Here is a 26,987-nt window from a genome sequence, read left to right on the forward strand (position 1 = left end):
AAAAAAAAAAAAAAAAAACAACAACATATGGTTAAGCAAACTGAAAAGAGTGAGTCCTATATAGTTTTACAAGATGTTGAGTATATGGGTGATTTAAGGCCAAGTAATCATGAACTGAAAGAGACTGCATCGCTATAAAAAACACGCCTGTGATAAAGACCATATTAGGAATTAAGATAAACACATACTGCAAAATGCAATAAAATCCAAATACGAATGAAATGAAAATTAAGAAAATCAAAAGGCAGGAGAGCACAATCTAGTTTAGAGGGGTGTTTTACCCAAAAGACTCAAAGTACTGGATCATCAGAAAAGCCACGACATATTTTTCTATGCAAAAAATGTGTCATAACTTTCCTGACAACCCCATAGTTCTGATGTTTACAGAAATAAATGTCATTAGTTGTGAGTTCCACCCACTAGTTATGGCTCATTACTTAAGTATGTCCCACAATGCTTTGCTGCTGAGTTCTCTGCTTACCAGTCTTCTGGTTTGACGGCTGAAGGATCAGGGATTTTCGGTCTTTCATCCCACTCCTCGGGCTTGCTATCATTGGGATCTTCGATCTCTTTGGGAGGATTGATGGGAGGAACCACGTCTTCTAGTAGGCTGCCTTTGTTTACAACTATCTGATCAATTAATACTTCAAATGTGTCATCTGGATTCATCACTAAAGACCAATTTAAATATAGTCTAGTTACTATTCTGACATAGTTTAGAGATAACCTTCTAAATAATAAAACTGCCCTAAAAACTCCATGAATATATTTTTTCCAAACCAGAAATAAAGGAATAACACATGTCTTAAATCAAAATAGGCAGAAATTGCTGGCCATACTACTTTCTAAAATTAAGGGGAAAAAAATCTCTTTCAAACTACATTTTTTACAAGAACATGTTCCATTACTTCTCAAAAAAAAAATAACCAAGGACTAGCTCTGTTTGAGATTCATGACTGTCAGTGTCACTTACTAACGACCCCATTTTCTTCAGCATTTTAAGCTTTTTGGACCAATTTCAAACATAAATAGTTCAAGTCAATTACAAAATTGTTCATTTTTTTGTCCCTGAAACTTTTGAAGAGTGACCACTTGTACTGACTCACGCACCTCACCCCTGAACTAAAGTTTTAATGTATATTTCCTACAAAGAAGGCCATTCTCCTATATAACCTTGACCCAGCCACCAAAATCAGGAAATCAACACTGATCCATTACTATGGCTTCGTAGACATTCTTAAGGATAATGTTCCCTGGGCATTTCAAATTCACTGACTTATAAGGAGCAGTGTAAAACATCTCATGGGCGACTTACAACATTCACATTTATATTTTCCAGCAAGTTTGTTTCAAGGTAAATGCTAGCCTTCTAAGTTATCGAGCCAAAAATTTGACAAAGCATCCCTGTACCCTTTTTCAAATGATAAAATAAAATATCTTTCCTCCTTCTACAGTAGAGGGATGACTACGTAAACTTTGGATCTTCAGGGGGAAAAAAATAATAGATGAAAATACCATCTAACGTTTGCTTTCAACAATAAAAACAGGGCCTGTCAACGAATGTGAGGATCACCTGACTTAAGTAGGTAGGCGGGCCACCACTTTCCCACAAAATACTAGGGCACTGGGCAAATCATGATGATTTTTCTGTTTTTCTATGCAAAAATGCATGATGACGGTTCTGAAATAATGACAATCTTCAGAGACTTCGGTCACAATAATGACAAAGTTCTTACAGCAAAATCAAACAATGCAAAGCTTTCTGAGTAAATCCTGCAACTGAAATCTGTATTCAAAAACTATCGTTAAAACAAAAAAGCAGGTAAGAAATAGGAACCCGTATAAAAACCTCTCTGTTCAAAATTTTGGACAAACTCTGCTCTTAAATTTTCATTTAAAAAATTATTCCAGGGAACCAGCAGTTAGCGTAATGGCTATGTCGCTGGATTCCCACGTAGTCGACCGCGGTTCGTGTCCCGGAGCCGGTGGCTTAAAACTAAGTTTGTTTCAAGGTAAATGCTAGCCTTCTAAGTTATCGAGCCAAAAATTTGACAAAGCATCCCTGTACCCTTTTTCAAATGATAAAATAAAATATCTTTCCTCCTTCTACAGTAGAGGGATGACTACGTAAACTTTGGATCTTCAGGGGGAAAAAAATAATAGATGAAAATACCATCTAACGTTTGCTTTCAACAATAAAAACAGGGCCTGTCAACGAATGTGAGGATCACCTGACTTAAGTAGGTAGGCGGGCCACCACTTTCCCACAAAATACTAGGGCACTGGGCAAATCATGATGATTTTTCTGTTTTTCTATGCAAAAATGCATGATGACGGTTCTGAAATAATGACAATCTTCAGAGACTTCGGTCACAATAATGACAAAGTTCTTACAGCAAAATCAAACAATGCAAAGCTTTCTGAGTAAATCCTGCAACTGAAATCTGTATTCAAAAACTATCGTTAAAACAAAAAAGCAGGTAAGAAATAGGAACCCGTATAAAAACCTCTCTGTTCAAAATTTTGGTCAAAATCTGCTCTTAAATTTTCATTTAAAAAATTATTCCAGACTTTCACTGAAGTCTACAGTAAAAGGCATTGGAAGGGCCAGGCACGGCGGCACAGTGGCAGGGTACCCCTCGCCAGGCTGGGGCCACACGGAAGGCCTCTAAGCAGGCCGAACATGGCAGCCAGGTCCTGTAGTCCTTGCTAGCTGGGAGCCTGGGTGGGGAGAGGGCCGTGTGGTGACAGCCTGTGAAAAACCCTGCTCTCACTCCATATAACAAGACGTTGGATTATGCAAAGTGTGTAAAAGGACTTCTAAGGCTTTCAAACAGAATAGTGTCATAAAGCTATAACAGTATTTCAACAAATGTTTTTAAAGAATAAAAACATCATTCAATAATCCCAGCACAAGAATCAAGAAGAGCAAGCCTTCAGGAGTCAGGCCTGAATCTCTGTTCTGGCTTCCTCGTGCTCTGGGCCAGCTACTTAATGAAGTGAAGGCAAAAGAGAGGGCCCACTGCTCCCTTCCCAGGCTGGCTCCAAAGTGCCCAGGGAGGAGCATGGCACTGACCGAGTGATCAGGGAAAGTTTGCTCTTTTTCTGGGCTTTTGCTGTTTGCTTGCAAAACGCACCCAGTGGCCGGCACGCTGGGCCTGATGTTTGAATTGTGCTTTCTTTCCCCCATTTTTGCACTGTAAGCATTTCCTTCTATTGCTAAGCATTTTCATGGTTATCGTCTCTTCGTCCTGCACAGAAAACCCCCTTAGCTGTAACTCTGAGGTCGCTACAGATTTTCAGTATGTCTTCACACATGGGTCATTTCCTTTCTTCTGGGTTATTACCTGGAAGTCGGATTTTGGTTCCAAAGGACAAAAACCTCTTCTGGCCTTTGACAGGGACGACCAAATTGCTTTCGACCAAGTTTGTACAAGTGAGATGAAATTCATGTGTTCTGTTTACTTACCTAATTTCTCATTACTGCTATCGCTAACATGGTACTCCCCCCGCCCAAATGTCCAGAATTGTCTTTCAGTTATTTTGGAAAAATGTTTTCAGTATCATATCTGATGCTGGAGATAAAACTGAGCTTGGCCTGAGCAGACAAAATGAATGCTTCTGCAATTGCAGCCTTTGGAGAGAAAGTCAAAAACTTTAGTCTTAGTTGGACTTGAACCTTAAGAAAGGATGCTGCTGGGGTCATACCAAAAGGCGCTATCAGATTCTGACAAGCTACGATTTTAAGTAATCATGGGCAGACCAAAACTCTCCAACCATTCGTATTTGGGAACTGGAGAAACGCCCCCTTTTAATGCCCCTCTCCTCCCTACCTATGCAGGCTCCTAGTCACTCAAGCAAAGCGAAGAACATTAATGTACAGCCGCTCAGTGTGCATCTCCTTTCAAAGTCAGGACATGCCACCACCACAAGGCGGGACCTGTTTTAGTGAGAATCACAGGTGCCTCTAGAAGAACGTCTACATGTTTCAGCCTGGTTGGCATCCTCTTATAGTTTTCATTTCCTTCCAGCACCTCTATCGCAGTGTCTAAAATGTCCTAGGCCTCTCCTGTCACCATCTCCCATGCATTCTTCAAGACAAGTTCAAATACAATCTTCACTAAGCTTGCTCCTAGTCTCCAAGCTGGAAGTAACGCTGCTTTGGAACCCCCTGCGCTCTCCCTCTCCCTCATAGGGAACTTTATTTTCTACCGGTACTATAATGACCTATGTCTTATTTTCCCAAAAAGATAGGCTCCTTGAGACTAGGACGCATGTTTGTTTTCTCCCAAAGCACTTGCTATGAATGTATCTGTAGTCAGCAAATATTTTGAATGAATGAATGAATTAAAAAGACATATATACCAAGGGTATAAAGATGAGTCTTCCTGTCTGTAAAGAACTTTTTAAGGTCTACGTCTGGAGGTTTGGCATGTTTTTCTTCAAAAACTCCAGTTTTGGGATGTTTATGTCTGAAGATAAAATGAAGTTTATAGTCTTCTCCACATTTATCTGGTCCAAACATAATGGTATAGGACGTTTTATCATAAAAGTTTTCCTTCAAAGAGAGATGAGTGTTGGGATTAGTTCAGAATCAGAGTATTTAATGAATTTCTCTATTCTATCCAGTCGGTAGAGTTTATGAGAAGGTATTAACTGCTCATTCGCTAACGTACTCTTTATTTACCACGTGTGACAATAAAGGATGTGGGAGAAAGACACATTTTACTTCAAAACATATTAGAAAAAAAAAAAAAAAGCACACACTACTTTCTTCCTGAAGATGTAAGAGAGAGGTTGAAACTAGCCTAGCCTAGCAACACTATAGAACGCTTTAATTACTTTATGGAAATCTGTGTTATTAGTATTTTATTAAAAGAAGCATTCACAGGAAGTACATTTAAGACCTTAAGACTGAAGCGATTATCCATCACAATTACTCAGACACCAGAAAATGACCTTTCTGCACACAAAATGAAGAGAGATTCAGACAAAAACAGACACAGAGACACACACACCCTATTTTACTACTAGTGGTTTCTCTTTATGTGGCGTGGCACAGTGGTTAGGGGCATGGGCTCTGGAGTCAGATGTGGGGTTCGAATCCTACCACTGCCACTTACACTAGCCACGCGTGGCCCTGGGTACATTTTTTAACCTGTCTCTCCGCCTCATCACCTCTGAAGGTATGGAGGTGATCATAGCACCTACCTTATAAGATCTAAGATCAATGGAGTTCATCAAATACAGTGTTTACAGAAATACGTGGCATTAGGCGTTTTTGTCATCCTTTCAGGCGGCCATCACACATCTAAACGAGAGTGTCGGCTATTACTGCGGAGGGCCCGCCCTTTACCTGATCCTAACACAGATTAGGGCGTGAAGAAGCCTTTAACACACGCCTCATAGCCCAGGCAGAGCCACGCATTCTGACAAATAATGTCACATTGATGTCTCACTTGTCTCATGAGGGGACTGCAAAAAGTTTGGGGAAAATGGAATTAAAGGACAAATTAATTTTGGTGCAAAAGTTTTTTTTTTTTGAAATTCATATGTAGTTTCATAATATGCATTTTCCAGGAACTTTTAAAGACCCCCCCTCCGGTACCCCTCACATTTCTGTTACATGCAGAAACCCTGACAGGGCCTTCCATAGGAAAATGTGAAAAATATCTTTAACCTACAAATAGTCCTGATACAACCTCTTAGAATTATAATGCTGCTCCACCATGAAAAAAGTGGGTTTTTTTTCTTTTTTTCTTTTTTTAGAGAGATTTTTGCTATAAGGTGTGCATGCTCACCAGAGACACAGAGACAGACAAAGAGAGAGAAAATGAGAAAGCACCCCCTGCAGGGGGGATGGCCACACTGCAATCTCTTCTCTTGCGTTCTCCTCTTGGGATTTTGGGTACAAGTGCACATGCTGCCAGAATGAATTTCAAGTCACCAGATCCAGGACTGAAACCGTGGTTGACCATGTAGGAGTCTAGTGCCTTAACCACTATGCCACCTGCTGGTCCCAAAAAGTTTTTATAAATTAGTTATTTTCTATGGGTTGCCAATGCCTGAGCAGGGCCACCTTTCCAGTTGGTTCTTCAGCCATTTACTGCTTCTGTGGTTACCTGACTTCTCTGAACACACTTATAATTTTTAGTTTACACAGAAAATAACTCTAAGTGGATATTCCAACAGCATTTGTAAGCACCATGTCACTTGTCGCTTATAGACATGGTCAACATTTTCATGATGCTAAAGGTTGTACAATGGATACCTTCAAGTAACACGGCTTTACAGGAAACTTGAGGGCAACCTGTAAAACTTAAGGGCAAACTCATGTTGGAAAAAGACGTTCAATGTTGTCACTTTCAATTGAAATGAAATTTTCATTTGATCAATTATGCCTTAAAAATACTTATTGACTTTAATAAAGTTTTCTTAAAGATTAAAATATCATACCAGAGTCAAATCATCAGTGTCTGCTAGAAGTTTAATGTATGCACCTCCACAATCAATACCATCTTGAAAATTTACTTCATATCTAAACGGAGGGAAAAAGAACCACACTGCCGATAAATAAAAATTATCAGCTGCTCTTTAAAAATCGACTTTATTACTCTCAATGCATTCAAACATAGAAGTTGACATTACCAGAAAGCGCCTACAAGCATATCCACAGCCTACAGGAAATAAGCAGAAATGCTTTTCTACCACTGTAATATAAGGCACCTCTTGAAAATAGTAAAAACAGAGAGGTTTATAATCAACTGCGGAAAAACCAACCCATGTCTTAGAAATAAGTTTTTCATCAAAACTGTTGAGATACTTTGACTAAACCTGTAACAGAAAACTTCGAATTCTCATGAGGGAGGCACTATCCACATTTTTTGCAATAGCAGAGGCCAGAAGGGTCACAGCTAAGCAACAGAATTCTGAGAAAATGCTAGTGAGCTTAATTCCCGGAGCTCACTACTATCTGTGTGTTCGTTCACCTACACTCAACCCAGTGAAATAAGTTGTCTATTTAATTAGCTAGCCCTGGCAAAGAGATTTTATCCTCTCAGTCAATAATCTGGAGTATTTCAGCCCCAAATAGCCAGGTGATATGAGAAACGTTAGCGGTTCCAGAAAACAGGGAAAAGGCTGAACGAACAAGAGCGCCTCCTTGTGGGATCAGCCCGAGTATTTCCAGACAAGTTTGTTTTGTTTTCAGTCTTGCTCAGATCATGAGGCACAGACTGACTAGCAGTTGGGGGAGGTTTTTGGTAAATGGATGAATTACATGTGACGAAAATCAGTGAGGAAATGGCTGTCAAGGTGAAAAACAGTACACAACCAAAGAGGTTTTCATTTTGTGAAACGAATGAAAACAAAACAAGACGAAAACTAGAGAAGCAACAGGGAAGAGTGATCCTTTTAATAAAAGACTACAGCCCTTTACGGGAACATTTTAAACTGTCTTTGAAGACACTTTGGTGACAAGAAGAAAAACAGTAATTGCATACAAAGTGTTAACAGAAGTCAGTGTGTCTATTTTCTACCAAGAAGATCAGCGGCATGGGGTGCAATTAGGCGATTTTCTCTGCATTGTGAGCCTATGGATGATCCCCTCCCTCACTTTGACCTTTCTATTTCAAGCTGTCTACAGTTGTGATGACAGCTACTCTGTGTGTGTGTGTGTGTGTGTGTGTGTGTGTGTGTGTGTGTAAGAGGTTTTTGCCTTAGGATGCGTGTTCTAGTCGGGGAGAGAGAGAGACAGAGACAGCGAGAGGGAAAGTGAGAAGTCCCCCTCAGGGGGCCAAGCATGTACGTTGAAGTCAGGATGACCTGAGATTTATTCTCAATTCCACCGCTTACTCTCCTGGCACTCTGGGAGGGGCATGTTCTTTAAGTGCTATTTATTCATCTGTCACATGGGGGCATGGCCCATGCCTCCACTCCCAGGATTATTCTGATCATGAAAAAGTACCATGCACGATGATGAGACATAAATGCTCAAAAATGTGAGCTTCTAGGTGTCAGCAGGTGGCATGGAGGTAAAGGCGCTGGATCCCACAAGGCCAGCTTCGCAGTTTGAGTTCCAGTCTCAGTGGCTGGGGAATCACACTGGGTGCACGTGTGTGCGTGCCCAAGATCCCAAGAGGAGAGTGGAGGAGAAGGGGCTGGGCGTGGTCATCCCCCCTGGGGGGTGATTTCTCTCATTCTCCCCCTCCCCCTTGCTCTTCCTCTCTCTCTGGCAAGTGTGTGAGTCCTACAACAAAAATGAAAAGATAAAATAAAAAAGTGATTTTCTATTATGATCAAAAGAGAGATTTTGTGTTTTTTATTAATTTTTTTGAGGACCACTTTAAAATAAAATTTAAAAAAAGCTTTATCTTTAGTTTAAGAAGTGACTGACCAAGAAGTGTTTTCCTAGAACTTTTGCCTTTGAAGACTATAAAGCAGAAAAAATTGGTATAGGATATAACTTACAGGACACTAGTTTCAGGGAAAATAGAATAAAAAGAGATGTTGGTTTTTTACAGATGATTGAAGGACAAAAGCTTCTGTGAAAAGAACAGCATTGTCAATTGGCTCTAAATGTTCAACATGGCTTTGTTGCTCTCTTAAAATGCCGAGACTCATACTCTACCCATTCCTTACGCTACGAGTTTCAGTTTTCAAGTCACTAACTCGGGCCTAGTGTAAACAATTCACCATGGATTACAGGGTCCGCCTGATGCATATCATACAGCCCGACTGCTGCCCCGCCTCAAGGCAGGGAGGGCTGAGGACACACGCAGAGGATGTGGGACCCCAACTTCTTTAAGAGTTCTTTTCCCAGACTGTTCTATGAAATAGGAGCTATTGTGGGTGGGAAATAAACTTCCATGGTCAAGCATGTTTGGAAAACACAGTATTTAAAGCCAAAAGCAGGAATTTTGTTGTGTTTTGTTTTTGATTTATTATTGCTTACTTCTTTTTTAAAAAAAAAGAATTAATTTTATTTAACTTTTTATTTAGTTAGTTAGTTATTTTAACTTGACCAGTGAGGGACAGAACAAGACAGGGAGAGAGGGAAAGTAAAAGCCACCACCAGGTCTGGGACTTGAACTGCAGTCGGCCATGTGAGAGTCTAACACCCTTAATCACCACGTCACCTGTTGGACCCTACTGTTAGTTTCTTAATGAGACAGAGAAAAAGAGGGGGGAATGATTTTGGGCAGGGTCTCATCATGTTGTGATCCTCTTCCCTAGCCTCCCAGTTAGCTAGAACTAAAGGTGTCCACACCTACCTATCAATTTGGGCAGGGACTCGAACCTGGGCCTCCCACATGCCTCAGCCTCTAATGTTCTAGCCACATGACTGAGCCCTCAAACAGGTGTTTATATGCAGAACTCCTAAAGTCCTCAATGGGCCAGCACGCTTCCTGTCCCCGAAGTTAAGATTTTCTTAGCTTCCAAAACTTACATGACCATATGACATATTAACATGTACACAAGTTGGGAAAAACAGCTTTAAAATTGTGTTACAAATCCATAGTATTTATATTACTTAATCTAAAATCTCTTCACTGCTTAACCCATCTAATTTTATCAACATTAAAGAGAAGACATTTATTCCCCTTTCTCTTTAAGTCTATAAAAGACTACTATTCAATTCTTGGTCCTTTTCTTTCTTCAGGATAATCATTTCACAATTTCTTTAGTAATTTTTAAACTTTATTTCCAATATTTGCTTCTAGTCGTTCAAGCTGTCATTTGCTTACATGCCTAGCAGTGACTTACCCTGAAAATATTACTAGGTTGTTGGGAAAATCATGATGTATTTTTCCATGTCTTTCTATGAAAAAAATGCATCATGACTCCCTCAACAACCCCACATATTTGATCCATTTTACTCTGGAGAAGTTAAATTTTATACTATTTTCCTTTATCCTTTCATTTAAGCCACAAAGGGTCAGACTAGAAAGTGATTCACCTAAGTTTCAAGAAAATAATAAGATTATCTTCAAACTCTCAAGGAAAAAAAAAAAAGTCCTGAATAACGATAAATAATACCAAGCTCAAAAATCGGTCCCGTTAAATACCTGTAACTGTGTGTTTAATTTGTTTAAATACTGCTCATATATTCTTCGACATTACAGAATATATAAATTCACTGAAATTACTTAATGTCGACTAAGCCAAAGCAGCACAAGCATGCTAGGCTGACTACATGCAATTTCACTTAATATCGCTAATATGTCAGTGACACAACACAGGGACACGTTTAACATGGCGACAGGAACGGAAGGGTCTTGGAGTGATAGGACTCCCAGTGAACCAGACTTCCTCCTGTGCTGTAATTAACTCCGGACAGCCACGTTTTCTGATACAAGGTAGAAAGGGACAGTTATACACTCCGCTCCTTTGTTTACAATTTGAATATTAGGAAATGTTGTGAGTTCACGTAGATTTATTCTGGTTTTACAGCAGTATAGATCAAATAAACTTGAGGAATTTACACCTGGTTTTACGATTGTACACACGCAACATCACTAGCTTATGTCAAGGCGGGGGAGGGTGGAGAATGCCTGTGAGAACGAGGACCTTTAAACGGGGCCTGTGCTTGCAAGACACTGACCTACACATGTTAAAATTAACATGCTCCCTTTGAATATTATCTCTGGTTTAACGACAATAATTAGGGCTCCTTCCTGAATATTCTGAGGTTAATAACTTAGTAGCAAGTCATTTCAAGGAAATGCGATAAAACTAGGGATTTTACTATGTGTTTTTATATAATTTATGATTATATATATGACAGCATAGATTATACAGTTTTATCATTAACCTGCTTTTTATTGAAAAATCTCATGGTACATATATATATAACTAAGTGAAACTGAAAAGGGAAATCTGTATTTTCATACCCCTTCTCAAAAACAAGCTATATTCAGACGCCGAATTACAAGAAACCAGCGCAAGATTCAGAAGGAGAGTGTTCAAAAACGTAGTCAGACTTACTGAACTACCAAAGGCTTGTCAGCGAACACGAAGGGCTTGGCCAACACGGCCGATATGGCGTGGTGCTTCGCTCTAGACTTCAACACCAGCCCTCGGTCTCCAGGCACCCGGTTTTCCTTCAACTTTTCTATCTCCCATCTTCCTAAAAAAAAAAAAAACAAAGGCAAACAAATTAAACTAGCACAGAAAACACCACTCAAAGCATTATTTAGCGGCATTGTTGGATTTGGGAAGAATACAACTAAGATTTAACCCGGGAAACGCCTGCAACTATGAATACAATGCACGCCTGCTCTTTTTCCCTTTTTTATCCTGTTTGAGAATGCTTTTGCTTTCTTAGCTCTAGCTGCGGAAATGAATAACGACACGACAGTATGGGGGTCTGGCCCTCGTAAATCTGGATTAGTTTGGTTTTCTTTGAGAGACATTTTACATCAGTGGTCTGTCCATGGGGCCTGTAAGCATCATTTTCTAAAATGAAATATTAAAAACTGCATGAGGCAACGAGCATTCTGAACACCAGGTGAGCAGTGTGCCTCCATCTATTCATTTTGAAACCCATGGTGCTGGGGTGAGAGTGGTGTGGCAGTTACGGTGCCGGACTCCCACATAGCTGACCGCAGTTCGAGTCCTGGGCTTGACATCATGAAAGTCATGCTGGGCACGTGACTGTGTGCATCCCAAACCCCAGGAGAATGGAGGACGAGGGATTGTGGCATGGCCAACCCCCAATGGGATGGGGGCTGTGATTTCTTACTTTCCCTCTCACTGTCTCTCTCTTCCTCTCTCTAGCACATGCACCCTATAGCAAAAACCCTAGTGAGAGAGAGAGAGAACCCATGGCACGACTCCCCAGCTACTCTCCTCATTCATGGCAGTTACTGTGGGGATGTGGATTTTATTTTGAAACCTGGATGCTTAATTCACACCAACCTTTCCTGGCTAAGCCGATCAGTATTTAGAACCTTGGGCCAAGGAAGTGGCCACACTCTGGACAAGCACTAAGCTACAGGGTGGCAAGGCTGAGTTAGGCCCCCTGGTGCCAGGATTTCCCAGGTTTGAGGTCTGGACATTCTGAAATTAGATGGGGCTGGGGGGGCGGGTTCATACAGTGTAAAGTGGCCCCCTGCAGCTCAAAAGTATGTTGAATTTTACTCTGTCTTTTATTCTTTTTAGAGGAGAAAAATGGCTTATATTGATTTGTATAAGATCTTCTAGTCTTGAAAATTATAGGTTTTTCTATTCCAAGAAAGTAACAAGTCAGCAAAAACTGGCTATTTTCCAGTGTTAGGTCAACTCAAAACATTCCCCGATGGGCACAGTTGAGTCACTAATGTCCTTACGACCCTTTTCCCCCCTACTAAAACAAAACAAAGCAAAATGCATGAAACCGAACAACCTCACTAACCAAAGAGGGGTGATTAGAGGTGATGCTGGTCTACCCGAGTGTACACTTTATTGAGCTTTGTACACTGCATGTAAGCTCACAGGGTTCCTCACTTTCCTCCCACCTAACTCGGTGATACTCTACTTGACAACTATTTCATTGGGTTTTCCTTTTCTCGCATTGGTAACGAATTATTAGCACTAGAAACTTGTGGTGTGCCCCTCCCTGCCAAATGGCTTTATTTTAAGAAGTCACAACTTTAGGGGGCTGGACAGTTGCACAGCAGCCGGTCACAGCTCTGTGAGGCTGACCTACAGGGGTCTGGGAGTGCCCTCTTCAGGCCTCCCGGTACATGGTGGGTGGGCGAGGCCATCGGGCTGGCTGAGGCTGGGAGGAACCATGGCTGCTTGTTGGGGGTGCTTGTTCCCCTCTCTGGCTCTGTCTTTGTCTCTCTTGTGCTTGTGTAATAGATAAAACAAACAAAACAGAAGTAACAACTTTATCTTTTTGGATTTTTAAGATACTGATAGTAAAGGACTTTAAAACAATGTTGCCTGGGCCAGCAGGTAGAGTGGTGGTTAAGGCACTGGACACTCCCACGTGGCTGACCACCGTTTGAGTCCCGGATCTGGTGGCTTGCTTTCTCACTTTTCCTCTCTCTTTCTCTCTCTCTGTTTCTCTCTCTGGTCAAATTAAAATAAATTAATGAATAAATACAATTAAATAAATAATTCTTTAAAAAGAAAACAATGCTGCCTTAGTGTTTAGTTCTTGCAACCATGTACATAAATTTATACTTAGTTGTTGCAACTATGTATATAAATTTATTACTTAGTTCTTTTTTTTTGTTTTTTGGAGAGATTTTTGCTATAGGGCGCGTGTGTTTGCCAGACAGACAGAGAGAGACATAGAGACAGAAAGCGAGAAATCAACCCCCAGGGGGGATGGTCACGCCGCAATCCCTTCTCCTCCATTCTCCTCTCGGGATCTTGGGCACGCACATACATGCGCCCGGCGTGAGTTTTAAGCCACCAGGTCCGGGACGCGAACCACGGTAGACTGTGTGGGAGTCCAACGACATAGCCATTATGCTAACTGCTGGCTCCCCTTAGTTCTTGTAACTATGTATATAACTTTAGTACTTAGTTCTTATAACTATGTACATAACTTTAGTACTTAGTTCTTGTAACTATGTACATAAATTTATCATCTATAAACATGGTTCTTGTAACTATGTACATAAATTTGTCAGCTATTAAAAATGGTACTATAGGGACCAGCAGTTAGCATAATGGGTATATCGCTGGATTCCCATGTAGTCAACCGCGGTTCGCTTCCCAGACCCAGTGGCTTAAACTCACGCCGGGCGCATGTGCGTGGGTGCCCAAGATCTCAAGAGGAGAATGGAGGAGAAGGGATTGTGGCATTGCCATGCCCCCGGGGGGGGGGGATTTCCCACTTTCTGTTTCTTGTCTCTCTGGAGAGTGCACGCAGCCTATAGCAAAAATCTCTCTAAAAAAATAATAATAAATGACTATAATACATGTTACTTTCATTTTAGAAAACTTGTGACAAGGTAATTATTCCTCAGTGACATGAGGTTTTCTCAACATCAGATAATAACTTTCTATTAACCACAGCATTTACCCTGATTCTGTACAATACTAGATAATATAAATCCTGCTGCAAATACATTTCAAGAAAATTTACATGGCTTTTATAACATCTTGAAAACTGGTCACTTAAAGAACTGATATTTATAATATAATAGTCATACTTTTAAAAAAAAATTGCCAGAGAGCACATGTGTTTGCTGGAGAGAGATGGAAAGTGGGAAAGCAGCCGCCATGGGGCACGGTTACAATCCCTTCTCCTCCATTCCTCCCTTCCTTCTGGATTAGGGGCATGCATGCATGCCCGGCATGTCTTCCAAGCTGCAAGGCCCAGGACTTGAACCCTGCTGTTGCTCATGTAGGATCCAGCTGCCTTAACCACCAGGCCATGAGCTTGACTTGTACTATCAGTACACTGACTCATAAATGAATCTGAAAAATGTAAATAACTGTACCCAAATATCCAAGCTGTATTCTAGTACATGTTCCCTGTAGGCTTGCTTATTCCTGAACTGCTTGGAATGAGTGTTACGCAGGTGGATCGGGAAGGCAGTGTGTTGAACTCTGTGGCTACCAGATATTCTTGCAAGGAAATCGGAAACTGATCTCAACCAGCCATGGTGTATGAAACACCGCTGAGGTCTAGAGCCACGACAAACTTTTAGCACCTGGAGCTTTTGCAGATGCCCTGTCCTTCAAAGTTTCTTTGAAGAAATGGAACAAAGTCAGGATCAGCAGATGGCATAATGGTTACGTTGCTGGACTCCCACATAGTCCACTGTGGTTCGAGTCCCAGACCTGGTGGCTTAAAACTCAGGTCAGGCACGTGTGTATGCATGCCCAATATTCTGAGAGGAGAATGGAAGATAAGTGACTGTGGTGTGGCCATTCCTCTGGGGAGGGTGATTTCTCACTTTCTGTCTCTCTGTCTCTGGAGACCATACACGTCTGATGGCAAAAACCTCTCTTAAAAAAAAAAAAAAAGAAAGAAAGAAAATTGAACGAAGTCAGTCAAAAACCACACCTAAACCTAATCTGTTAGAATTTGTGTGAGCATCAGATAGCGTAATGGCTATGTTGCTGGACTCCCATGTAGCCCATGTAGCCGACCGTGGTTCAAGTCCCAGACCCAGTGGCTTAAACTATTTACTATTTAAATAAATGTCTTACCATCATAGATAGAAATCGCTGCATCTGTATCATCTTTCTTTGCTTTTGATAAGACCCACCTGCAAATAAATTTGAAAGCACACGTGTGTAGTTAGAAATGAGACTAGCAATTTGCAGACACACTGCATACTGTAAATGTAACAAAAGATTACAGACACTTTCACTCTTAAAAAATAAAGACTTAAGAGAGGAAATAAAGATGTAATGCTAGAGTTAAGCCAGATAATATGCTAGCCATGTGACCACAGGTAAGCCACAGTAAGCCTCAGTTTCTTTTCCTTTCTTTCTTTCCTTTTTTTTTTTTTTTTGGAGAGGTTTTCGCTATAGGGCGCATGCACTCGTCAGACAGACAGAGAGAGACATAGAGACAGAAAGTGAGGAATCACCCCTTAGGGGGGATGGTCACGCCGCAATCCCTTCTCCTCCATTCTCCTCTCGGGATCTTGGGCATGCACGCACACGAGCCCGGCGTGAGTTTTAAGCCACCGGGTCCGGGACGCGAACCGCGGTCAACTACGTGGGAGTCCAGCGACATAGCCATTACGCTAACTGCTGGTTCCCAATCCTCAGTTTCTTCACAGAGAATATAAATAGTACTTACCCAGCTCTTTAGGGTAGCATCTGACACATTGTAGCCAGTAAGTATAATGATAATTAATAAATATCAGAATGTTTATTATTATTAAAGATGGAGTAGCAAATCAAATGTGTCATCTAAACTAAGGAAGCTAATTTCTGTCCTAGAGGATGAAGAAATGCCGAAAGTTTTCTTATTGCATTTGGAATTTATTTGTATGTATATTTTCTTTGTATAAATGAAAGAAAATGAAACATGTGCACCAATAACGAAAATGTGTGAAGCATTAGTTTATACTACTAAATAAAGTACTTGAAAAAATGTGGAGGTAATTCTCATAGATCAATAACCACTAACTTCAGAGAAGCAAATCAAGACCAATAAATAAATAAATAAATAAAAAACTCTCTTGAACGAATACTTACCCGGCCAACCTTCCACTATCAAAGGTTTCTGTAAAATACACTTCTCCTATCGGCTGAGGTGTCTTATATTTAATCTAGAAAATGAATGTTTAAAAAGCTGACGTTATGCCTTTTTACAAGTACTTAAATGACATCATCTCGCGAGTCAAGGACCTAGTACACGATGGCCACGTAGGTGACACGGGCAGGAGTGACACGGACCCTATCCTCAAAATGGTAAGATATGTGCGAACACAGAGCTAGCCCGTGTGCAAACAGAGCGGGCACTGATTCCCCACCCGGGAGGAACCGGAGGGCGTGCTTAGAGGAGGTCTCCCAACACACTTGACGTGGTCTTGAATGCCCTCTGGCGAGGGACAGCGTTCGGGGCTGAAAGTCATTAGAAGCAGAGAAGACAGCATATTGAAAAGGATGTAGGATGAGGGCTAGCAGGTGGCATGGTGGTTAGAACCCCGGACTCCCACATGGCTGATGACAGTGTGAGTCCTGAACCTGGGAGCTCTGGGAGCTGCTGTTCTCACTCTCTCTCTCTCTCTCTGTGTCTCTTTCTGATCAAATTGGGGGGGCAGAGGGGGAGAAAGTGATAATAATAAATGAAATAGTTTTGAGAAAAGAAAAGCAGGGAAGGTGAAATGCCTAGTAAGCGCAGAGGCTCATTTAACTCTTACATCTCGCCGTCAGGTGACTGCCAGGTCTCATCTTCCGGGATTAGGAATCCAGAGAAGGACTCAATGGAGACCACACCACAAAGCACCGCGTAAGCTGCTCCGACGGTGATGGGGTGGGGGAGGGAATCCCAGAGATATTGGAAAGGGACAGGATAGAGGACCGTTTTATCGCAGTGACGACCCTGGTGGTGACACATGCCTTCTTCAGTCCTCACGATACTTCCATGAGGTAGTTCCTGCCGGGGCGGTCCCTGCACACGTGATGAGACTGGGAGAGGGACAGTGCTGGACCCACTGCCACACAGCGAAAGGGCGGAGGCCCGAGACTGGAGTCCAGGCCGGCTGCCTCTAGGGCACACACGCTTCACTACGCTGTGTAGGACTTGCCAACAAAATCATTTTAAAAACTGGTTTATTAACAAATTATCAATGGCTAACTTGAATTCACAATTAATGAGTAAATTTTATCCAATGTAATAGACCAACCTGGGTCCTTCCCAAAGCAATGTTTCCTGAGTCAGTCTGAGAGACTGGGTATGCAATTTCGTCTCTTGGTCTTTAGGGAAAAGGTACACACATGCTTTCTCTATTTTCACTGTCCCCACCCTGCCCTCACAGTACACTTCTCTATCAGCTAAAGAGAGGAAAATCGGTAATTAAATGCACTTCTACATAATTACTGTGAGGGTCAAGATTTAGCCACCGAAAGGGCCAATCTGCTATGAAATTGGCCGAATTGCAACTTTACTGTTTCCTCCATATTTGAAGCTTGGCAAAATGGGCAATGGTATACCAAGAGACTTCCTTCCGCTAGACCACCTTAAAATCGCCAGCTGTTTATTTTGCCCTTTACGTGTACTTTACTATACATAGGTTATTCATGTGATAAAATTAGGAGCATCCAAAAAAAATGGTTCTTTGCCACTTTTTCATCACCTTCTCATAGCATCATCAAATACAGTCAATAGTGGTAGGTATCTGCCAATTTCTTCTAAGCATTAACCTCCACAGACCCTGGAGGCAGCGAGTCCTAAGGGAGCCATGTGCACTTGGAGGACTCGCTACTTGTAGATCACATAGCTACGTTTAAAACAATATGTCTCTGCAAAGCTTAAAATTTAAAAGGCAAAAAGTATCCATGAGTATCCATCTTACACAGTTAAACACTTAGACTGGAAATGAAAACGTCTTAATAAAAAATGAAGCAAAGGGGACTGGCAGGTGACATAGAAGTTACATTGCTGGACCCCCACATGGCCAACCACAGTCTGAGTCCTGGATCTGGTGGCTTGACACTCAGGCCGGCACCTGTGCATGCGTGCCCAAGAGCCCAGGAGAATGGGGGAGAAGGGACTGCGGTGTGGCCATTCCCCCAAGAAGTGATTTCTCACTTTCTCTCAGTCTCTGTGTCTCTCTATTCAGCGAGCACATGTGCTCTAGGGCAAAAACCTCTCAGAAAAAAAAAAAAGAAGCAAAGAAGACTACAACAACTATTGCATTATCAGGAAAGTCATGATGTATTTTTAAGAGAAAAACACAGAAAACTATGTTATGATTTTCCCGATGACCTAATATATATTATTCACTTTGGTCCTTAAAACAAGCTGGCACGATACAACTAGTGCTTTCTCATTGAAAATATTTCTGGCTATCACAATATTAGATATGACTATTTCTCAATGCAAAAGCTCTTATGGGTTGGCAAGGTTAAAAAAGCCTCTGTCAAGTTTCCAGGACTCCTCACTAACTCAAAACACATCTTAGCAATGGGGGGAGAGAAACATCAGTTCCCCTAACAGATTACCTGCCTCACCACCGCCTTCCTTCCTAATTTACTCTCCTTAGTAGAATTTTTTCTTCAGAGAAATACAGAAAAGCCTTTTACTTTACTTCTAGAACTGCAAATTATACTACCTTTTATCTTATCTGAATAGACCTGCTAGTACCAGAAATAAGACTAAAACCTTACTCCTAGCTAAAACAGTTACTGATAACTAGTCTTCTTTTTACTTTTTTTTTTCATTTGTTAGAGGGCATGTGTGCTCACCATAGAGAGACAGAGACAGAGAGAGAGAGAGCGAGCGAGAGAGAGAAAGTAAAAAAACACCCTCCAGGTGAGATGACCAAGCCACAATCCCTTCTCCTTTATTTTTCCTTTTGAGATTTCAGGTATGCACACACAAGTGCCAAGTATGTATTTCAAGCCGCAGGATCTGGGACTTGAACTACACATTTGGCATGTGAGATCCAGCCTCTTTTACTGCCATGCTACCAACTGGGGCCCAATTAGTCCTCTTTAAAGAAATGGCAAGCTCTCATTTCGATCGTGAAAGCCTCCCCATTTATTTGTCAAGAAAACTGCGGCAGGTGCCAAGCACACATTCCTGGTGTATAAGGGTGCTCTAAAGAACACAGCAAGACTGCTGGGAAAAAAAATTATGTTCTTCTGCCTACTCAGCGAATGAATACTGTTAGAACTGAAACGACACTTAAGAGCTCAGTCACTCTGACTGGGTTATCAGGAAAGTCATGACCTATTTTTATTTTTGCACAGAAAAGCAGAAAAATACGTCCTCACTTTCCTAATGACTCAACATCACATAAACAAATAACCCGTTTCTCCAGGACTTACCTCTGAAGAAATTTCACCCTCATTAACATCGGTGTCGTCTGAACTTTCCTCAAAGTCGTCCATCTCAACACCCTCGTCCATGAATTCTGCGTTGACCGAGATGACTAGAAGGCCCAAACACAGCCACCAGTCTTGGAAACGCATCTTCACTCTCTGTGAGATGAGAAGCAATCGGTGAACATAAAACAAAGTTGTGAAAAATACGTGTTAAGTATAAGTAGAAAGAAATCATTTCTCCCTGATATCTCCTTTGTCTTAGGATGGCTTTTGAAACAAACAAAAGTATTTAAATGATTCCTTGAGCAAGTAGAAATACGAACGTCCAATCTCTTAGGAAACGTTACAACTTCAGACCTTTTTCCAAAACCAAACGGCCAGAGGTCAGATGGTGGCGCTGCGCTCAAATGCAACAGCTCTGAGAGGCTGACCCACGTGGGAGGAGTCCAGGTGTGACCCAGAGACCTCCCTGAGTATCCCGGTATACAAGTGCCCACGATCCAGGGTTGGCTGGGGCTGGGGTGGTTTGCAGCATCAGTGTCAAGTCTCTATGGAGTATGTCTCTGTCTCTCTCTCTCTCTCTGCCTCTTGCTTATGGGAGAAATAAATGAATAACCCAAAACCCAAAAAACAAGGAACTGATTATATAAAAGCTAAAGACAGAGATAACAATGAGTCTCAGACTCAAAAAATACACAGACACCTTTGAAAGAGAGAAAAAAGTATCATGATCTTTAAATGTTTGCTTAAATTATATTATCATGTTGCTTAAGTGTATATAAATTTACGGTTGGAAATTTATGACAAAGCCAAAGTACATTTATATATAAAGACCAGAAAAACGAAAGAAAAATATTTTTATCACAGATTTCATGTGACAGTGTTTTGCTCAAATCAAATCACAACAATAAATAAAAGAAATATGGTGTTTATTACAATCAGATTGACTAAAAAGAAAAAGAAAGATTTTTTTTTGCAGTTACTATTCCTATAATTCTGTGGTTACATAATTATCTTAACTACTTCTCTATCCAAATACTATAAAACTCTTGTTCCTTACAGCATTCCCCGTGCTGAGGAGAAGCTAAATACACTCTGGCTGGCTCAGCAGAGGCACGTGTTTTATATAGTTATATCCTCCCCTACTTTCAATAGTATACAAACATTCAAGTTTTATTTCTTGGTACCAATGGACTTTTATTTTATCTTGTTTAGAGAGAGATTTTTACTATAGGATGTGCACACTCACCAGAGAGACAGAGAGGAAGTGAGAAATCATCCCCCTCCCCCGGGGCGGATGGCCACGCCACGATTCCTTCTCCTCTACTCTCCTCTTGGGATCTTGGGCACACATGCACACGGGCCCAGCGTGAGTTTAAGCCACTGGGTCCAGGACTCAAACTGCAGTCAACTACGTGGGAGTCTAGTGATGTAACCATCTGCTGCTCCCACCAATGGACTTTTAAACACCAACTTAATGTGGGTGCCGTAACTGTCTGGCAGGCCCTGGTTGTCGGGTCATTCAGATACTCCAGAATGTAATTATTGATACATTACCTTTCTTCCCCAAAGTTACCATCGACTTAAAAAAATTTTTAAGCATTTTTTTTTTTTTTACTTTTTTTAGATTTTTGCCACAGGGCATGTGCACCCACCAGAGACAGAGACAGTGAGAGAAAGTGAGAAATTACCTCCTGGGGAGATGGGCACACCTCAATCTTTTTTCCTCCAGTCTCCTCAGGATCTTGGCCACACATGCCTGGTGTGACTGTCAAGCCAGGTCCAGGATTTGAACTATGGTAGACCATGTGGGATCCAGCACCTTAACCGCCATGCCACCTGCTGCCTTCCCCCCCAGTAATAACATTCTTTTTCTTTTTTTTTTTTTTGAGAGATTTTCACTGTAGGGCGCGTGCGCTCGCCAGACAGACAGAGAGAGACATAGAGACAGAAAGCGAGAAATCACCCCCCAGGGGGGATGGTCACACCACAATCCCTTCTTCTCCTCCATTCTCCTCTCGGGATCTTGGGCACGCACGCACACGCGTCTGGCGTGAGTTTTAAGCCACCGGGTCCGGGACAAGAACCGCGGTCGACTACGTGGGAGTCCAGCGACATAGCCATTACGCTAACTGCTGGTTCCCAGTAATACATTCTTAAAGAGACCTCTTAGAATTCGGAATAAATCTGTAGTGGAAGGAAGCACTGGATTCGCAATGAAATCATACTCTACTTACCAGAAGGGCCATGGTAAAAAAAAAAAAAAAAAAAGAGAGAGAGAGAGAGACAGAGACAGAGACAGAGACAGAGAGAGAATTACAAGTGTTGGCCAGATATGCAGAAGTGGAACCCTCCTACCTCATCGGGAGGGGAAGAAAGTAAAATGATGCAACAGTTTTGAGCAACATTGAGGCAGTTTACTTCTAAATGGAAAGGACCTACAGTCAATGAAAATACGCTACGAAACACAGCAGAAAGTGGAAAAAGAAGGACGGCAGCAGAATCATCGTGGGGGGGGATACAACTCTCTGGATATTTAGGCAATGAAGTACTACTGCAAAGCATTTGACGGCGTGTGGATCTGTTATTCCAAAAATGAGAAATGAGAAGGTCTGACGTCCATGCAATAATCCAAGTTCAAAGCCTGGATATGGGGCATATTATTTGGTTCTATTAATTATAAAAAGAATGAACTATCCCTGTACTGGATTTCGAAGGCATGGCTTTACACTAAAGTTAAAACGAAGTAAGTGGCATCATTTTCAGAATAACACATAAACATCATAATGATCCATTCACTTACCACTCAACGTGTTTAGGATTACCCCTACATTGTCCGGAACAAGTAGCTTGGGGTACCTTGCAAAACATAAAACAAAACTATAAGCTCACAAAAGCTCTCTCTCTTTGGGAACCAGCAGTTAGCGTAATGGCTATGTCGCTGGACTCCCACGTAGTTGACCGCGGTTCGGGTCCCGGACCCGGTGGCTTAAAACTCACGCCGGGCGCGCGTGCGTGCGTGCCCAAGATCCCGAGAGGAGAATGGAGGAGAAGGGATTGCGGCGTGACCATCCCCCCTGGGGGGTGATTTCTCGCTTTCTGTCTCTATGTCTCTCTCTGTCTGTCTGGCGAGCGCACGCTCCCTACAGTGAAAATCTCTCCAAAAAATCTCTCTTTCATTCCTGTATTCACAGTGTCCAAAAGTGTACAGGTGCATGATAAAAGGAGAATATATATGTGCATACAGAATGAATGACAGAGGGAAAAATCAACAGCTAGCAGGAGGATGGAAAGAGGTGTTACCAAGCGACCAGTCAGGATGAGCTGTTGCAGCAGTAGCTGGACTTGGGTTTCCAGGCAAGAAGGGGAAAGCCAGAAATGACATGAGTGACATTCACTGCTGCTAATTGTCTATAAGATTCCTGGAGGAAGCTCTTTTCTAGAATTTAACTTCTAGAAAAATGTGTGGAATGGGACCAGCCCATAACCTGGCCTTCTTAAAGGGGGGCTGGATCCAACATGGCCGACGACACGGTTCAAGGCCCAGACCCGTCAGCTTGAAGAACATGCCAGGCACACATGTGCGTGTGTCCAGAATTCTGACAAATGGAAGAAATGGGGGAGAAGGGATTGTGCCATGGGCCGTTTTTCACGGGGAGGGAGGGGGATGCTTTCTCCTTCTTCCTCTCTCTCTATTTTCAGTGAGTACACATGCTCTCTGGCAATTGAAAAAAAAAAAAAGAATGGAATGAATCTTTACCCAGTAGATGTCTTTATGGTTTTGTGAGAGAGAAACAGTTATGCCAATACTCCTAACGTTTGTCCTCGCTTTCTGTCTCTATGTCTCTCTCTGTCTGTCTGGCGAGCGCACGCTCCCTACAGTGAAAATCTCTCCAAAAAATCTCTCTTTCATTCCTGTATTCACAGTGTCCAAAAGTGTACAGGTGCATGATAAAAGGAGAATATATATGTGCATACAGAATGAATGACAGAGGGAAAAATCAACAGCTAGCAGGAGGATGGAAAGAGGTGTTACCAAGCGACCAGTCAGGATGAGCTGTTGCAGCAGTAGCTGGACTTGGGTTTCCAGGCAAGAAGGGGAAAGCCAGAAATGACATGAGTGACATTCACTGCTGCTAATTGTCTATAAGATTCCTGGAGGAAGCTCTTTTCTAGAATTTAACTTCTAGAAAAATGTGTGGAATGGGACCAGCCCATAACCTGGCCTTCTTAAAGGGGGGCTGGATCCAACATGGCCGACGACACGGTTCAAGGCCCAGACCCGTCAGCTTGAAGAACATGCCAGGCACACATGTGCGTGTGTCCAGAATTCTGACAAATGGAAGAAATGGGGGAGAAGGGATTGTGCCATGGGCCGTTTTTCACGGGGAGGGAGGGGGATGCTTTCTCCTTCTTCCTCTCTCTCTATTTTCAGTGAGTACACATGCTCTCTGGCAATTGAAAAAAAAAAAAAGAATGGAATGAATCTTTACCCAGTAGATGTCTTTATGGTTTTGTGAGAGAGAAACAGTTATGCCAATACTCCTAACGTTTGTCCTCTAACATTTAGGATATATTATTAAAAGTTAACACTGTGACAACATTTCTGTAGAAAAATGACAATGGTCAGAAAATAGGCAGTTTTAGGATGCAATTCAGTACAGAGGAGGAATCGTATTTTTAAATTGTACCCTAAATCCATGGAGAAACACCTCTTAATGTGAGTTTTTTCCAAGTCGTCTTATAGACATGCTTCGTTTTCTTCTCTTTTTAGGGAGGTTTTTTGTTTGTTTGTTTATTTGTTTGTTTTTTGCTACAGAGCACGTGTGCTTGCCAGAGACAAAGAGAGACAGAGAGACAGAAAGTGAGAAATCACCAAAGAATTCAATTAAAAGGTTTTTGTTACCACATCATGCAAATAAGTAACAGCCAAATTTCACCAGAAGTAGAAGGTGTTCTTGGAACACCCTGGCTCTGTGACAGACAGGAAATGCATCCCGAAGGATCACAAATAAGACGGGGCAGGAGGTAATGGTGGCATCTTAGAGAGGCAGACTTCTCCCAAGCAAATGGTAAGACTTCATTTGAAACATGGCCTCTTTATTGATAATGGGGGAAGTTGTGCATGTTTGGGATGCTCTTTATTTTATGCTCAGTTTTGCTCTGAACTCAAACCTGTTCTAAAAAATAAAGTCTATTAAAAAAAAAAAAGAAAGAAAAAGAAACATGGCTACTTTCATAGAAGCAAGCAGCGTGATTCAGACAAACTGCATGGGAGACTTGTTAGTGTCTCGACGGCGAATGTTTCACCCATGAAATTCAGTGGAGGTCAGCCACTAGGTAATAAAACTCACGATTCGCTAAGCCATTCAGCAAGTACTTATGATGGTCAATTATGCGCCAGACAATATGTTAGAGACTGTATTTAAAGTAATTAGGAAAATGTACACGGCCACTAATCTCATAGAGCTGACAGTTCAGGATGGGAAACAGATGATAAATAACTAGGTATACTATGTAAGCTATAATAAATAACAGAAAAGTAAAGAAATTGTGACAGCCTGCAATTAGGGGATTGAATTTACATGGGGGGGGTCAAAAAAGTCTTTTTGAGAACATGGCACATGCACCTTGTAACAACAGTGGTCTAAAAAGATTTTTTTTTTAAAGGTTTTTTTCCATAGGGTGCAAGTGCTCACCGGAGAGACAGTGAAAAAGAAAGTGACAAATCACCCTCCAGCGATGCCACAATCCCTTCTCCATTCTCTTCCTGGGGTTTTGGGCATGCATGTACATGCACCCAGTGTAAATTTCAAGCTGCTGGATCCAGGACTCGAACCATCATCGGCCATGTGAGAGTTCAACACCTTAACCACTACACCATCTACTGGCCCCCAGCAACATAATAGGCTGCACCATGTAGCCTAGGAGTGTAGAAGGCTGCAGCACCTACGTTTGTATCAGTACAGCCCGTGGTGTTTGCACGACGCTAATGACATGTATCTCGGATCACAACCTGGTCATTAGAGAGGCATGACTATCTTTATGGGGAGCAAAGGACAGAAAGGACTGATTTCCCTAGGCCAAGGATGAAGAACTCAAAGGGGACGGGTGCAGTCAGAAACTAAGAGCTTCCTGTGTTTCAAGCATATTAATTCTAATTTTTTCAGCATCCATATGGTAAAGATATTAGTGTTCCATTTTATATAAAAGGGAAGTGAAATTCAGAGAGGAAAGTATTGGGTCAATGGAAAAGTCATGATGCATTTTTGCACGGAAAAACACAGAAAAAGATGTCATGACCTTTCCAATGACCCAATAGTTTAGCCAAGCCTATACAAAGCTACTAAATAGAAGAGGTGAGACTCGAAGTTAGGCCTAGCTTCACGTCCTCCATTCATTTCATTAAGGTTTATCAAATTAAATGATTAATCCTCACTACATGGCATTAAAGTCTAGACCTATAAGATATAGTACAAATCTAAACATTGTCTTATGATGTTCCATCTTTTAGACATATATTTCAATTTGTGCAGGGTCTATATTTTAAAATTCATATTTTGATGTGTATCCAAATTATACGTTACACATACTTACATTGTATATACTTGACTAAATAGCCTTTTTCCAAGAAAGATTGTAAAGCAGCTTCAAGATTACGTAAAAATATAAAAACTAACAATGTATGTTTGTATGGCACTCTAAAACTTTATAAAGAATGTTCACACAAATTTACAGATAGTTAAGAAGATACCTGCACTTGTTTTAAAGCTCAAGAATAAATGATAAGGGAACCAGCAGTTAGCGTAATGGCTATGTTGCTGGACTCCCACGTAGTCGACCACGGTTCACGTCCCGGACTCGGTGGCTTAAAACACGCCGGGTACGTGTGCGTGTGTGCCCAAGATCCCGAGAGGAGAATGGAGAAGGGATTGCGCCATGACCATTCCCCCCTGGGGGGTGATTTCTTGCTTTCTGTCTCTATGTCTCTCTCTGTCTGTCTGGTGAGTGCACACGCCCTATAGTGAAAACCTCTCCAAAAAAAATTAAAAAAAAAAGAAGAAATGATAAGATTTACTACTAACACCGTAGAGCACATGCTCAATAATGTTTCTAGGTAGCTCCTTTCCTTAACAACACATTTTCTAGAAAGACTGTCTCCATTGACTTAAAACTTCTAACTTCCTGCAATAGCCTTAAAATGGTCCCCCCACCCCCCGCCCAAGAAGTCCACATTTGGGCCCTATAAATGTGACCTTGTATAAAGGGGGCTTTGCACATGGAATTAAAGCTGCCAATTAGCTGACCTGAATGTAATTACTGGGGACCCTGAATGTGGAACAGGCCAGCTTGGTGGCACTGTGGCACATGGCAAGACACCACAGGGCCACCACGGTTTGGATCCCTGTCTGGGCAGCCTAAAAACGTGCCAGTCACGTGTGAGTGCCCAGATCCAGTGAACTGAGGGCTGGAAGGAAGGGATCACAATGTGGCCCGGCCTGGCAGAGCGCTCATCTGCCTGTCTCTCGCTC

General features: G+C 41.7%; 1 protein-coding gene across 1 annotated transcript in view; it reads right to left on the reverse strand.

Annotated features, from left to right (window-relative positions):
- Nucleotides 1-26,987, reverse strand: part of CLGN (calmegin) — a 40,161-nt gene that overhangs the window by 12,771 nt on the left and 403 nt on the right. Inside the window, exons 2-8 of the mRNA XM_006144631.2 lie at nt 19,459-19,611; nt 16,159-16,232; nt 15,157-15,215; nt 10,987-11,128; nt 6,457-6,538; nt 4,366-4,558; nt 482-671 (exon numbers count right to left, since the gene is read on the reverse strand). Of these exons, the coding sequence (XP_006144693.1) occupies nt 482-671; nt 4,366-4,558; nt 6,457-6,538; nt 10,987-11,128; nt 15,157-15,215; nt 16,159-16,232; nt 19,459-19,602 (884 nt within the window). The 5' untranslated portion in view covers nt 19,603-19,611. The remainder of the gene's footprint in view (nt 1-481; nt 672-4,365; nt 4,559-6,456; nt 6,539-10,986; nt 11,129-15,156; nt 15,216-16,158; nt 16,233-19,458; nt 19,612-26,987) is intronic.

This window comes from Tupaia chinensis, unplaced genomic scaffold (assembly GCF_000334495.1).
Source record: "Tupaia chinensis unplaced genomic scaffold, TupChi_1.0 Scaffold000127_2, whole genome shotgun sequence".
NCBI classification, from domain to species: domain Eukaryota; kingdom Metazoa; phylum Chordata; class Mammalia; order Scandentia; family Tupaiidae; genus Tupaia; species Tupaia belangeri.